Consider the following 14,590-nt stretch of genomic DNA (forward strand, 5'->3'; position numbering starts at 1 on the left):
CTAAGGATTAGCTGGTTTACCCCAGGTGGTCACTGCCTGGGACAGCAGTGCCCACCATTGGGATCACTCAAGCTCCTGTCTCCATAAGGGTGTAACTGCGAGGCAGATGAGAAAGGAGGCAGCAACACAGAATGGCCAGCTGCAGCCACAGTCCCTTTATCCATTCTGTTGCCAAGGAAGCCTGGCCTGAGATGGTGATAGGAGAAACTGTCACCTGCAAGCCCCCATTAGGTGCATGGAGAGGTTCTGCTTGTTCAAATGGCTGTAAAAATTGGAAACCACTGAATGTAACCTGCCCACCTGTAAGAAACTATCTCTTCACCAACCTGTTGCCCTCCAGATGTTTTAGCCTACTCCTCACATCATCTCTGACCACAGGCCATGCTGGCTGAGGCTGATATGTATTGTAGCCCAAAACATCTTGAGGGCACATAGTTGGGGAAAAGAAATAGCAAGCAAATAAACAAAAATCATTGACATGCAAGGAATGTAAGGCTTTTATTATAAATGTGAGCGGCTTTGCACAGGGATATATTTAAAAATATTTTCTGTTCAAAACACACCCAAGATTTGTTTGAATTAACTACAGCTGTAATCCTATGCATCTTTATCTAGGCATTAACACAGTGTAACTTACAACTGAGTATATAGGACTGCACTGTAAAATACTTTTCCAGGTCCTACTCATGATGCACACAACTAGCTGTAGCTTCAGGTGAATGCCACAGAACTGAAGTGGGAGCTTGGCCTAGTTTTTGCTGAGGAAGGGTGACACTGTTTTCCTTCATTCTTTCAATCATAGTCCAGAGCATCAGATCAGGAATAATTATCTTGTGGTGGTTTCACCTTTCAATCACTTTAAATATATAATAATAGTAACGAATTTAAATACAGCTTACGAAAGGTTTGGATTTTCTTCAGAGTTCTTCTCTGTCCTGGTCAGGCACTTATAGAAGAAACTGCTAAATATGTGCGACTGGTCAGCAAGGTCTTTGGGGGCTTTTTCCAATAACAGATACCTACCAAAGAGGGAAAGGATGAGCAAATGTTTTATTTCTTATATGGAATTTTCTTTTTTACTTTTATTTTCCTCCTTTCATCACAGAAGTAGTGATAACAGGGGCTTCTGTTCTTTGAACTGAGCTGCCGCGCAGTATTTTGTGTGGGGGAACGGGCCAAATGCTGTTTCCCATTTTTCCTTGTGAAGAGAGAAGACAGTCCCCCAGAGCTTTGGCTATTGGGCGGTATAGAAATGAAATGAATAATGTTAAGACTGTATTCAGCCACAGCCTATATTGTCCTCTCATTCAGTGCAAGAGACTGCCTTGACTTGAGATGGGTCCACCAAGGAGGAAAAGAAATGAGCCCTACTGGTTCGGACAGGCAGTTAGTGACAGCCACTACATCCACCACAACAGCCCTTTACAGTGTAAACCTAAGAATTCTTATTTGAAAATAAATCCTACTAAATTCAATAGGATTTACCCCCCAACAGTAACTTTAAGATTGCAGCCTTAGTTCTATGCAGGAAACCACCTATATGTGTGGGAAGGTTTCTGCCACTTCGCTGAAACTGCAAGAAATCTCTAGCTAAAAAACCGAACAGGCTACTCTCATCTCCTCATCATGAAAGGAGACATTTTACCAAGGGAAAGTAATTTTGCAGAAGACTTGATTTTGCAATTGTTTTGCTACTTCTATCCTTGGTTACAAATCCTAGCTAATAGCAAATCCAGTTAGTGTTAACCATGGGTAAGGTCAAGGTTAAATCCAGGAGGGCAAGGGCAGCAGAATTCACGTTGGGGAGGGGAAGGATTGGTGGGAAGGAGCTTTCCCTTAACTATTCATGGGGAACCTTAACTATCCAGGGGGAATGGAGCACACAATGGTGAGGCCCATTACAGTTGTGGAGGTAACACCGGAAATAAGTGAGTTGCTATAAAACAATTAGTAACCCGAGGAGCTAATTTGGGTTAAATGTCCTCTCTGAGCAGAGGTCCTCTCCTTGTTTCTATGAGAGTTACAATATCTAAAAGCCATATAAATCTTCTCTGTACAGGTCCTTTGAAATATGACTTTTCATAACTGAACAATTGAAATATAAAATGAATAATTATAAAAAATTTCATAAGTAGCCTGTCCTTGCAAATAAATCCCCAAACCTATTAGACAAAATAAAATAAAAGAGCCTACTTTAATAAAGCTTGACTTTCTGGTTGTCTGGAAGCAATTCTTTCTTGCTAGAGGCAATCAGGTCACTGGCTATTTCCAGGCCTCTAATCGGATGTCTTTAACAACACTGAATAGTTGAAAAGCAATGTCATAAATGTCTTTCACATTTTATTCTGCCTGGCTTGTTGATATCAAACAATTACAAACGGAAGAAAAATTATTGTTCACACTTTCTTTCAGGCATTCCAAATTAGTCTCCTTACAGACAATTGGCTGTGATCAACCACAGTGGAACTTATCATATATTTCACTTACTTAAGGTAAAAGTCAATGATCACATCATTGAGGAATTCTCCATACTCTAAACATTCCAAATCTTCTCTTGTGACGCCTAGTCCCCCTTTGGCAGGTGGTGGAGGATAAACAATCAAGCTAAAAAGCAAAATATTATAAATTGCATTTATGGTACTATAACTGCATTTCTCATTTCCCCATGAGAATGTCACTCAGTGAGTCTTCATACTTAGGAATGCTGCACTGCTGCTTGCAGAGTCCCTGTCTGGAATCTCTGCTTGTCTCTGTAAATTTATTTCCTGAACCCTAAGAGGTTTGGGCTGGAAGCTTCTAACCCTAGACCTGGGATGGGCAACTTGTGGCCCTCTAGATGTTTTGGTTTACACCTTCCATAAGCTCTCACCATTGGCTATGCTAGTTAGGGCTAATGGGAGTTGTAGGTCAAAACATCAGGAAGGCCATAAGTTGCCCATCCCTGCTCTAGACAAAGGCTGGCCAGCCACCAACACACCAATCGATTCTGGCACCCTGCAGGAGACTGTGGCAGTCTCTAGGCACAGAACTCTGTTGCTGAAGCTGATGGTACAAATAACCTATTACTAAGAATCCGCTATAAGGAAAAGGGGCTCAGTTTTTTGTTCGTCAGTACCATCACTTCAGAAAAACCCTCCCTTTGCCATACTTAGCATTCTTTCCATCTTCCTATCATGCACTGCTAATTTCAACCACTCTTCCATTCCTGACCACTCTGGCAATGTTCATCAAATATAAACTGTAAAGTCCCAGGGTCTGTATATCACTAACTAGGCTTCAATCCAAAAAGCCCCTTGCCCAAGTGGAAGGCATTTCCATTCATGTAAGGCAGAAGGGGTGTCTCAGATTACCATTCATGCCACAGCCCAATGCCATGTTGCACAAGATTCTGGACTGTCACCTATCCTCAGGGGCAGCTTTTGGGGGATGCAAGGAGCTGCAGTGGAAAGGTGGAGTAGGTAGTGCGAGCAGCGCTCTGCTCATGGTTCTTTGGATCCAATGTTCTGCCTAGTACAGTGTTCAGAATAAAAAATTAAATAGAAGTAGTCAAAGAAGAAGGTGTTGTATCCAATAGTGCCATTCTGCTAATGTAAAGCATCTATTGCTTGCAAAAACACCATTTTTATCCTTGCCCAAGAGCCAAATTCAGTACTTTGATTCTGCTTGCGCAAGGTATTGCACAACTCATTACAACTTCAGACTTGGTCAGGGTGGGCATCTTTAGGAGGTCCGGGGTCCATTTTTACTCCATGGACCCCCCGTTCTGTGGGCCACATGGCACTGGGGAAAGGAAGGTATCTGGAGTGGCCATGGAGCACCAAAAGGGATAAAATTAGCTTGTTTACATAGGGACAAAAGGGGGTTCAAATGGACACTCTGGACGCCATTTAAACAAAATTAAGCAGAACAATGCCAACACTAATTTTTCCACTACCGTAATGTTGGATATAACCCACGGTCTAAACTACTGTGCATGTGGACATAGTAATCAAAGGTATAAGTAGCATACAAAAGCAAGTATCTTTGGCAGGGAAGCAAAACTTAAGCCATTTTTATGGACCAACATTTGCTAGACCTAACAATGAAGTAACATTTTCATCAGCAACTTTGTATTTATGTATAATTCTTCATTCAAGGGTATCAAGATAATTTACAGCAAGTAATTAAGCTAGTAGGTGTCTTCCTGTATAATTTGTTTCTGGACATTTCAAGATCACATAAACTACTAAACTTACTTCCGAATAGATCTTCTGGTTTCTCTTAACTCTTTCCATTCCTTCTTTTGTGTTGATGATATAGAAAAGGAGTATCGACCACTATTTTGTCTCTGCAGTAAAGTATAACTGGGCTTGGTGAGGTGTGATTTTGATTCCTGTCAGAAAGAAAGATAAGTTCATCTTTCCAATTCTGTCTTAAAGGCACCATTAAGTGAATGGAAGAAAGACGCAAGTAGGCTGCAAGAAATAACATCTGACTATTCTTCAGAGGTTCTTGTCCCTCACTAAATCTATCTTCTGGACTGCAAGGTATATGACAGAATCAGCTCTGCCAATCGCCTGCCTTTAGTCCAGAGGCAACTTGTAGCCTTCCAAATGTTTTAGCCTATATATCCCATCACCATTGGCTATGCTGACTAGGGTTGATGGAAGTTGTAGTCCAAAACATCTGGAGGGGCACAAGTTGGCCATCCCTACTTTCAACCATGGACAGATCATTTAAGTTTTCCTGTACCAATTTTCCTCCCAATTTCACTGTCTGCTAGCCTTGTCAATTCAGAACATAAAGCTCCATAGGACGACTGCTTCTTACTGTATACCTGGACAGTTTCTAAAAGGACATTCCCATTTGGCATCTCCGTTTTCCTACACTTATTAGAGTATTTTCCACAAAGAATAATTACAACAGCATGAATTTGTTGGATATAGTTTTAGAAACATTAGACAGAATCTGTTCAGTTAAATACATGTTCATGGGAAAGGTTTAAAACGAATGGCTGCTTTATAAATGACTATTTGTTATATAAGAACTTATTCAGTCAAACAAAATTATTACATAAACAACCATAAGGATATACTTTCTTGACTTTGCATGGCACTTCCTCTTGAAATGTTATATAAAATGTTGATGCCTTGACCAGCCATACAATGTAGATGGGTTATCAACACCAATTTTACAGAAATTTGAAGAGGTGAACAGGGTTGAATTGCCAGCAGTGTTTGAAGTTTGGGCCCCAAACAACTTGTATTCATTCATTCCATTTCTATACCATCTAATAGCCAGAGTTCTCTGGGCTGTTTACAAAGAACAGAACCTTAAAAATACAATACAGTAGGATAATATAAAAACCATTTGCGCACACATATACACACACAATTTTAACAGTCAACAAGACATCCCAGGACCCATTAAAAACCCTTTCATATGCTGTCAAATGCCTGGGAGTAGAGGAAAGTGTTAACTTAGTGTCAACAACGTTGGTGCCAGGTTGACCTTACTGGGGAGAGCATTCCATAAGTGAGGGACCACCACTGAGAAGGCCCTCTCCCTTGTTGCCATCCTCCGAACCTGCCTCAGAGGAGGCACTTGGAGAAGGGGCTCAGATGATGATCGTAGTGTATGGGTGGGTATATTCAAAGCAGGAGAGGCACTCCATCAGGTAGTGTGGTTCTGAGACATGTAAGGCTTTCTAGGTCAAAACTATCACTTTGAATTGGGCTTGGAACAGGGAGCCAAGTGCAGGAGGGCCAGAACTGGTGTTATATGCTCAGGCCTTCTGGTCCCTGCTAGCAATCTGGCTGCTACACTTTGCACAAGCTGCAGCTTCTGAACCATCTTCAAAGGCAGCCTCACTAAGGGTACTTGGTACTGCCAAGGTTACTTGGTACTGCTGAAAACCTGGCCTTTAGAGACATGCCTGGGGACAAAGAGTCCATGTTAGAGGTGAAAGCATGATTGGGTGCTCCTAGTACCAAGTATCACATTCAAACTGAAACAGTGTCTGGATATCTAATTGACTGGAATACATCATTAAGGGAGCAATCCTATGGCCCCCTAGACAGAGTCTGGGGAGCCATAGGATATTTCAGATTCCTGGATCCAAGGTTGGTGACCGCAACCCCTGTGACTCTGGACCCAAGAATCCCAACTTCCCACCCCTCCCCCTTGCAGCTGGCACAGAGAACCACACCGGCTGCCTCTCTGAGCTCGCAAAAGTGACCTTAGAGAGGAGGCAAAGGTGGCATGCTTGTGGGAGGAGAAGGGACTGGAGAAGCCAGATTGCCTCTGCTGCTCCTCTCATTCTGCATTGGATGGCTGTAAGCCTCCAAGTTTGGAGGCTTATGGCCATCCTGATAGGATTGCACCCTAAAGAACTAAACACATTCCATAACTGTAAAAATATTTTTATCACCATATGCTCTCTCAGTAATATCTTTTGAGTCCCTTCATAAAATACCTGAGGAAGATCAGAACTGCTCGCAACACACCTCCTGCTTTTCTTTGGCTTCGTTGCTCTAACATGGGTCACTATTTGAGTGAATGTTCTAAGTGTGAATGTAAGGTATTATCGTGACCTTATATTGCCCAGCCAAAAAAAAGGATTAAAGCACACAGAGACACACTCTCTCTTCAAATCACCTCCAGACCCACAAAGTAGCCCTATAATACCCCAAGGCCAGTGAAAACTCACATCATGGGCAACATGCTAGTCGATGTTAAAAACAACAGAGGAAAGTGTATGTTATGTCATAATAAGCTTGTTAGTCTTCAAGCTTTCCTAAGAATCTGTTGTTTTTGTTGCAACAGGCTAACATTCTGGAAATTGTTACAATTGACATTAAAGATTCTGAGCTACAAATGCAGATACTTTTCCCTCTGGGGAACTGCTGTTGTCCTTCCAAACACAGGTAAGTGTTCTTACTCTATATGATTTTTACCTGGGGTGGTGGCTCAGTCAGAACTGATGCACTGTCCTTCTGTAACTGCTGCTGAAATGACTCATAGCAATTGTCCATGAAGGCGCTTTCTTCACATGAGATTTCTTTAATGGCTTGCTCCCAAGGTAAGGAGTCAGTGAGGTCTGGAGAGGTATTCTTCTTGCTCACTTCCAGAATTATCTTGTTCAGCATGTTCTGCTCCCCTTCTGTGAGTGGCTGACACAGCTTAATAAAAATGAATGTAATACTCTTAGCTGTAGAAAGAACAAAAAGCAATGTAAGAAGTAAAAAACAAAGTATTAGCAGAGATTTTCGGGAAGTAGTATATAACTGCAATTACTCTATCTGTTAATCCACCCCTTTAAGGCCCAAGAAACTACTGAATACAGTGAACACCAGAGCAGCCCCATGGTGCACTAAAATGGATGACAGCAATGGAGAAGCCCAGCTCTGTGCAAGCTGCTTGTAACTTGTAACAGACAAGCTGATTGCTGGTGTGAGACCTTGGCACTCAGAAGGATGAGGCAAACGTTGTGTGTGATAAGAGGCCTAGAAGAACATTGCCAGGTGGCAGAGTAGCTGGAGAAGCCACAACATACTTGGTTTTGTTTTGAGAAACGTGCTGATAGGAAACAGGAATCTCAATGTGAGCACCACAAGATTCTCCCTGGGAGTGTGTTCCACAAATGGGGCACTATTATTTATTAGTAATATTTATATACCACCTTATCTGCTAAAAAGCCATCAAGGCAATGTACAAAAATAAACACTAAAGCTGCAAAGATGCTCTCAGTGGTTGCCACCTGCCTATCTTCAGAGGGCACATGGAAAAGGGTCTCCAATCATGACTTCAGGACATGGGCAGGTTCATGTGCGAAAAGTGGCACTTTTGAAATCTAGCCAGTAGTTCTCAATCCAGTTAGGATAACTGTGTAACACATATGAAGTTTGGTTTTGTGACTCTTCTATACCTTCTTGAAATTCTGGTTCACAGTTCCTTTAGCAATAGGATTAGTTTGTTTATGTCTCCCACACTGGCTTAAAAGTCAGCCACAATTTCAAGACTGAGTACTTCCAGACAGACAGCTCCTAACATTACCAATCAAAAGACACTATCCATCTATTCCATCTTTTCCTCTTTAACAAATTTTTTTGTGGAAAGAAAAAAAGACAGAAGCAATGGTGAGAAAACATGGGAAGATGACAAGTGAAAGACAACTTGTACAAACGCCATAAAATTCTGTGAATGAGGCAGGGCAATTGCATAACAAAAGCCTTGCCTAGAAGCATCCTAAATATCTAAGAAGGTATTTATTTGATTTATATTTTATTGTTCCCAAACTAAAATCTAAAGTTGGTCATATTCGAAGTAGGTAATAAATCTAACACAAGCAACATATTTATTGTAATTATGCAATTCTTAGCATGCCTAAATAAGTTCCAGTTAACTACAAAAACACATACCTTGCTTATTTAATATAGGTGGTCCTATTTGATTTTCAATTTGTTCCGCATAATCTGATGACAGCCAAAGAAAAACGATACCGTAACTCCCCAAAGTTGAGGAGTCATTTGTCCACAGTCCATACCTTCTTAAGTGCATGGAATCCACTGATAGTTCCATTTTCTTATTAAGAGCCACTGGAGGGAACAAAATTGTAAATACATGGATGACATGCAAGATTGAATTGATCCTGCAATCACTTCATATTAATACTTTTCAATGAAATAATCACTAAGTGTGCAAGCTCTGCCAGTGGGGGACAATGTCCACTCCAGCGGCTTCTGGTATGACTGTGGAAAGGTCTGTGGCTGTAGATCCACTGCAGACAGAGCCCCAAAATAGGATGTTCCAGGGGCAGGTCAGAGGAAGCCTTACCTCTGCAAGATCCATTCCACTGAGAGGCCTGAGGCTTGGGCCCATTACCTACATCAGTCTGAAGCTGGCATAAGAAAGCCTGCCGCCCACCACTGAAACCAATGGAGGGGAACTTTTAAAAAATAAAGAACTGCCAGTGAAATCACCAGGGGGAAACTGCTCCTATCACTTGGCCAGTGTGAGCCAGCAGGACTTTGGAAATGGCAGATCATTTGCCACTTTACTCCCCCTACCCTACTTAGGACTGCTCTGTAAGTAAATTTCAAAAACACATGAAACCACTTCTGAAGATTGTAAATGGCCATTTATTCAAAACTGTAATACTTATAATCACATAATTTCAAGTATTCAACACTTCTTTCAAAACCAATTAACCTATGATGCAAAATTGAAGTGAGCCTGCAACCACTACTTTATAAAGCAATCTGTCTTATCAGGTCATACTACTTGTCCATTTAGCATTAGCAGTTGCTTGTCAGCGTCTTAGACAGAGGCCTTTTACTCACTTACTCCCTGATCCTTTTTAAACTGTAGATAACAGGGACTTCATCTGGGATTTTCTGCATTAAAGGCATTTTGCACTACCACTCTCTTTGCAATAATAGTATTCAGAATTGTTTCTCCCCACCCATCCATAAATATAAGTACTACAGACATTTCTGGACATGTTATGCAGTATTAGGATTTACAGCCACCATTACCTTCTCATAGCACTTCTTCATTTTATATAAATAGCTTACAGAAAAACAAAAAAGGGAAAGAGCAGATATGAATTTTGCTGCAAAAATGCATTTGCAAGAACCTTTTGTACGGGTCTGCCAAAAACCTTGCTCAGGAAATATGATGAAGCAACATGGTATCTTACCTTCAAATGGGATCTTAATGTCTCTGGTTGTAAACTTAAAATAAAAAAGGAGAAACAGAAAATTAGTCTTTCTAACAGAACTGCTTAGAAATATATTCCATTAATATATCAGAAACTGAACTGCCAGAAAATAAATAGCAGTATTTTGAGAAAACATTTAAAACTTGATGTTCCAAGTTTAGAACCCCAAATTCATATTTGACTGGCAATCATAAGCACACCCACTTCAAAATCTATCTATCTATCTATCTATCTATCTATCTATCTATCTATCTATCTATCTATCTATCTATCTAATCTATACCACTCCATATCTAGAACAGATTTCAGAGCAGTGAACATAAGGAATAAAACAGTTAAAGAATAAAAAGATCAAAATACCACATTAAAATTATACTTGTTTAAAAAACACAATGCCAATAAAATCCTTAACTGGTCAATTAACGAATGCCTCCTGGAACAGTGGTGTTTTCAGGTGCCGGAAACAATGCAGTGTTGGTGCCTGCCTGACCTCCAGGGACAGGGAATTCCAAAGAAAGGGGGCTGCCATGCTGAAGGCTATTCTCCTGGTCCACTCCAATCGGGCCACATGTCCATGTGGAACCACCAGGAGCAAGCCCTCTGATGACCTCAGTGACCGGGCAGGCTGGTAAGAAAGAAGGCGCTCCCTCAGGTATCCTGGTCAAGTTGTTTAGGGCTTTGTACACTAGAACTAATATAGTAAACCTGGCCCGGTAGCAGATAGGCAGTCACTGCAGTTCCCTCAGCAAAGGAGTTACATGCTGGGAAGGGGCAGCTCCCGACAACAGCCGAGTTGCTGCATTCTGCACTACCTCCAGCTTCCGGAGCAGCCTTAGGGGCAGCCCCACATAGAGCGCATTGCAGCAATCCAGTCTTGAGGTTACTAGCACCTGTACCTCTGTGGCCAAGCTATCCCTGTCCAGGAGAGGCAATAGTTTGCGAACCAGCCAAATCTGGTAAAAGGTGCTCTGAGCCACCATGGCCACTTGGGCTTCTGGTGACAATGGTGGATCTAGGAGTACCCCCAAACTATGGACCTGATCTTTCAGAAGGAGTGCAACCCCATCCAGAACAGGCAAAGAGCCTATCCTCCAGACTCGGGAGCCACTCACACAGAGGGCTTCCGTCTTGCCAAGATTCAGTTTCAGTTTACTGGCTCTCATCCAGCCCATTGATTCAGATGTCACATGGAGATAGATGGCACATTGCTCCAAATCCCCTAATGACCGCTCTCAGTGGCTTCATGTAGATGTTAAAGAACATTGGGGACAAGATGGTAATCTTCAAAATATGTTTGACTCGAACTGTGAATATCCAATAAACTTAACTGCAAGTAAAAGTCTGGGATCCAGCAGTAACAGACCCCACCCCACATGGCACAACCCCTTTTGAAACTGAAGGAACTTTCAAAATAAGATTGTATAACATACAACGAAGCAAGTTTTATATAATCCTAGGCAACCATCTTGCACCTATTATGCTGCCTACGTCTCAGGAATTTCAGCAGGACATATGTATGAGCAATTGTGGACAAGATCCTAGCCCTAGAAACAAAGGCCAGGATCCAAAGAGCTGCTTAGGCTCACATAAGAGGCTTCAACTGCCAGCCCAGTGGAATCTTTGACTTTTCTTATTTGAACAGACCCAGAATGCCCTGTTCACAGACTTCTTTTGAACACCCCCCTTCCCCCTCACTTTAAAAGACAGTTTCCCATGTAGAATGAGGGGAGGCTGCTATTCAACAGAGACAAGTTCAATACTCCCTTTGGGAACACATTTTAGTTTCTTGGATCTTGGTCTCAATCAGTAACAATAAACTTACTCTGACACAACCTGTTGCTGTTCCTTTATATTTCCCAATATATAACATTTCAGATTTTATATCCAAGGCAAGATCCATCTGTTCACTGAAGGTACTACAGTCTGCAGAGGAATGAATTGTAAGCGATTCAGCTGAAAGCTATGGGGAAAAAACACAAGGGTTAACACTGCCCAAATACAAGGGTTAACTCCACCAAATTCAAGCAGCTCTGAGGATAATTTTTATAGTTCTATACACAGGTTTTCCATATTCCAAGTTTATATGCATTATGATAATCAGAGCTTTTACAAGTATCTGCAAGCGAATCAATAGATAATGTACCATACTGAGGCACTGAATACATGGTGGTGCCATTTGTATAATCACTAACCAAGGAAGCATTGCATATGTTTCTAAGTGTGTTGTTAGAAAGGTGTTTTTTAAAAAAAAAAAAAATCCATACAAATTCACTGTAAGGCTGTAATTCTTTCTAAGCAGAGCTTTTGGAAATAGGTTTCACTGAAAATATGATTAGAACTGGTGTGTCTATACTACCAATATGTCAGAGGAATACACTGATCAGAGGAATACACTATAGTGATGTACAGCTTCTAGCAATAAATATATTGAGTCATCAATCCTGCGTGGTACAGAGAGGGGTAAGCTCTTACAGATAGCGTACAGAGCAAAGATTCATTACTTGTTCTGTTTTGCTTTCAGTTACACCATGCAATAGCTCTTTTGATAAAGGTAGCGCAGATTCTTGTTCTCTTTCTTTCTTCTTAGGTTTGTGGCCTTTCCCAGTCTGGAAATATCTCTCTGGATCTTCTGTTTCAGTACTTCCTTCTTCTTCATCACTAGAAAGGACAACTGAAGCAAGTAAAAGTAAAGTGAAATGATGTAAAGCTTGAGCTCTATAATCTAGCTGGTAAAAATGAACTTTTATAAGGTATTTATGTAAATTTTTAAAACAAGGGAGTTACAATTACGTACTTGGCTCAGTTGGATCAGCTGTCTCTTTATTCCTTTCAGATCTATTCAATGGTTCTTTCAGGTGCAGAATTATATGCATTTTCTGCTTCCTAGCGGAGCTGACTAGTGGTGAAATCTGCTCGGCCTTATTGGTGATAGAATGCTGCTTTCTCTTGGGAGAAGAATTTGAGCAGTTTTCATCTGAACAGCTTACAGCAGTGTCCTGATTAGTGGTCACAAATGCTTCGCTACAATCTGATTCCAAAGGTTGGTGAATATTTTCCTGCTGAGGGTTGTGCAGATGACTCTGGTGATTCTCATTTGAGCCTTTCCAGCCAGGTGACTGAATTGGTTCTGTCCTCTGTTCTTTCTACAGAAACATAAAATGAAACCTTGTTTCTAAGAATCATGCTGACTCTGTTGTCCAGTTAGTTTCCTCACACACTGAGAGCAGTCTCCAACAGTGTCATTCTGCAAACTCAAAACGCCGTCAAATCTTTCAGTTGCGCAAGTGCTTGCGCACTGTACTAGCAGGACGTGCGCTAGTGGAGCACCTGACCTACGCTCCTGAAAGGGGTTGCACATGCATTTACACAAGCGGAACTTCGTTGGATTCTCCCCTTACGCTTAGTTCAGAACCTAGTTTCCATTAGCGCAACTTCATTTGTGATAGCAGCATGACACTCTTGGGTACTGCCCTGATAATAACTAATTACTAAATGAGACCCACTTCCTCCAGCAAGACACATGAACTAGAAGTGATAGTGCAAAGGACCCAATCAATGTGGAGGGAAACAAGATACATGGAGGCTTCTGAGCCCTGGTATACCTCCAAATGGGACACTGAGGCACATCAGTGCCTAGAGGCCTGCAAGATTGCTGTGACCCTCATGATATAAATCAGTGTCTCCTCCCTACTACCCCTGCCATTCCTGTGGAGTTAAGCTTCTGGTGGGACTATGAGAGGAACCCAAGCTACACCAGATCTGATAGGCTTAGAGGCCTAAAAACCTAAGAACATTATAAGAGTCGTCTTGTATCAGACAAAAGGCCCATCGAGTCCCACTTTTGCAGAGGAGAATGAGCAAAAGAAAGTGGAGGCAGGCAAGCCATCAGTCAAAAATGGGAACTCAGAAGTCTGACCATGACACATGGCAGCTGGAGCATCATCAGGTGAGGGTTTGGCCTGGGGAGATGCTGGGGGTCTAGGGCAGGGGTGGACAGAAGGTAAATCTCCAGATTTTTTGGACTTCAACTCCCCTACCAGCATGGCAGCATGGTCAGGAATGCTGGGACTTGAAGTCCAATACATCTGAAGTTTTCCTTCTTCCCACCCGTGGCCTAGGAAGACCTCTGCAGTCCAGATTCTGAAGAAGCCTGCATCCCTCCTCGGTCTCTCTTGGGATAACAAGAGCGAAAGAGATACTAATCAGGAGACAAGCATGTGCATGTGCAACGAAAGGGCCGAACTTCCAATCAGACAGGGTAAAACCCTGGCCTCAGGCGGTAGAGTGGTGAATTGTGCCACTCTCTCCACCCCTCCCTCCAGTGGGTGCTCCAGAAAGCCCCGCCAACCACTTTCCCATCATGGCATTTGCTGCAGAGGGAGAACGGAGCTGGTGGGCTCTCTGGAGCAGCCACCCACTCAGGAATGCTAGCTCTGGAGAGCCCCACCAGTCCCACTCTCCCGCTCTGGAAAATGGGAAAATGTGGCCAGTGAGATTCTCTGGGGCAGCTACCCGCCCTCTGCTTTGCTCTGAGGGGATTGTCAGAGTGAAACAGAGGACAGGCAGCTTCTCTCAACCATCTGCCTTATGGCTTGCGCACAGAACTGTCTCAGTAAGAGCCAGATAGCAGGCAGGTAAGTTGACTCTCCAGAGAGCTGATGCGGCAATGGTAAAGGAAAGGGGTGTGTGAAAAGGGGGTGCACAATGAGGGAAGGGGGCGTGGGAGTGTGTGAAGAGGGAAAGCACACTACACAATAAAGGGAAGAGGGCATAAAGCAGGGAAGAAGGGGTGCGATGCAGTGGTGGCACATGTCTTTCCTGCCTCAGGCGGCAAGAGAGCTTGTGCTGGGGCTGTACAACAACAAACATTAGACTAGCCCGTGTCCAGTC

At 42.4% G+C, this 14,590-nt stretch overlaps 1 protein-coding gene across 6 annotated transcripts in view; it reads right to left on the minus strand.

Moving 5' to 3' along the window:
* Positions 1–14,590, minus strand: part of SENP7 (SUMO specific peptidase 7) — a 46,887-nt gene that overhangs the window by 8,492 nt on the left and 23,805 nt on the right. For all 6 annotated transcript variants that reach the window (XM_084843217.1, XM_084843215.1, XM_084843214.1 and 3 more), the window contains 9 exons: positions 12,495–12,843; positions 12,202–12,371; positions 11,523–11,660; positions 9,680–9,713; positions 8,400–8,576; positions 6,936–7,189; positions 4,236–4,372; positions 2,488–2,604; positions 900–1,019 (listed from right to left, as the gene is read on the minus strand). In XM_084843217.1, coding sequence (XP_084699343.1) covers positions 900–1,019; positions 2,488–2,604; positions 4,236–4,372; positions 6,936–7,189; positions 8,400–8,576; positions 9,680–9,713; positions 11,523–11,660; positions 12,202–12,371; positions 12,495–12,843 — 1,496 coding nt within the window. The remainder of the gene's footprint in view (positions 1–899; positions 1,020–2,487; positions 2,605–4,235; positions 4,373–6,935; positions 7,190–8,399; positions 8,577–9,679; positions 9,714–11,522; positions 11,661–12,201; positions 12,372–12,494; positions 12,844–14,590) is intronic.

Source organism: Heloderma suspectum, chromosome 3 (genome assembly GCF_057233095.1).
Source record: "Heloderma suspectum isolate Gila_16-S chromosome 3, 16-S_ref, whole genome shotgun sequence".
In the NCBI taxonomy this organism is placed as follows: Eukaryota; Metazoa; Chordata; class Lepidosauria; order Squamata; family Helodermatidae; genus Heloderma; species Heloderma suspectum.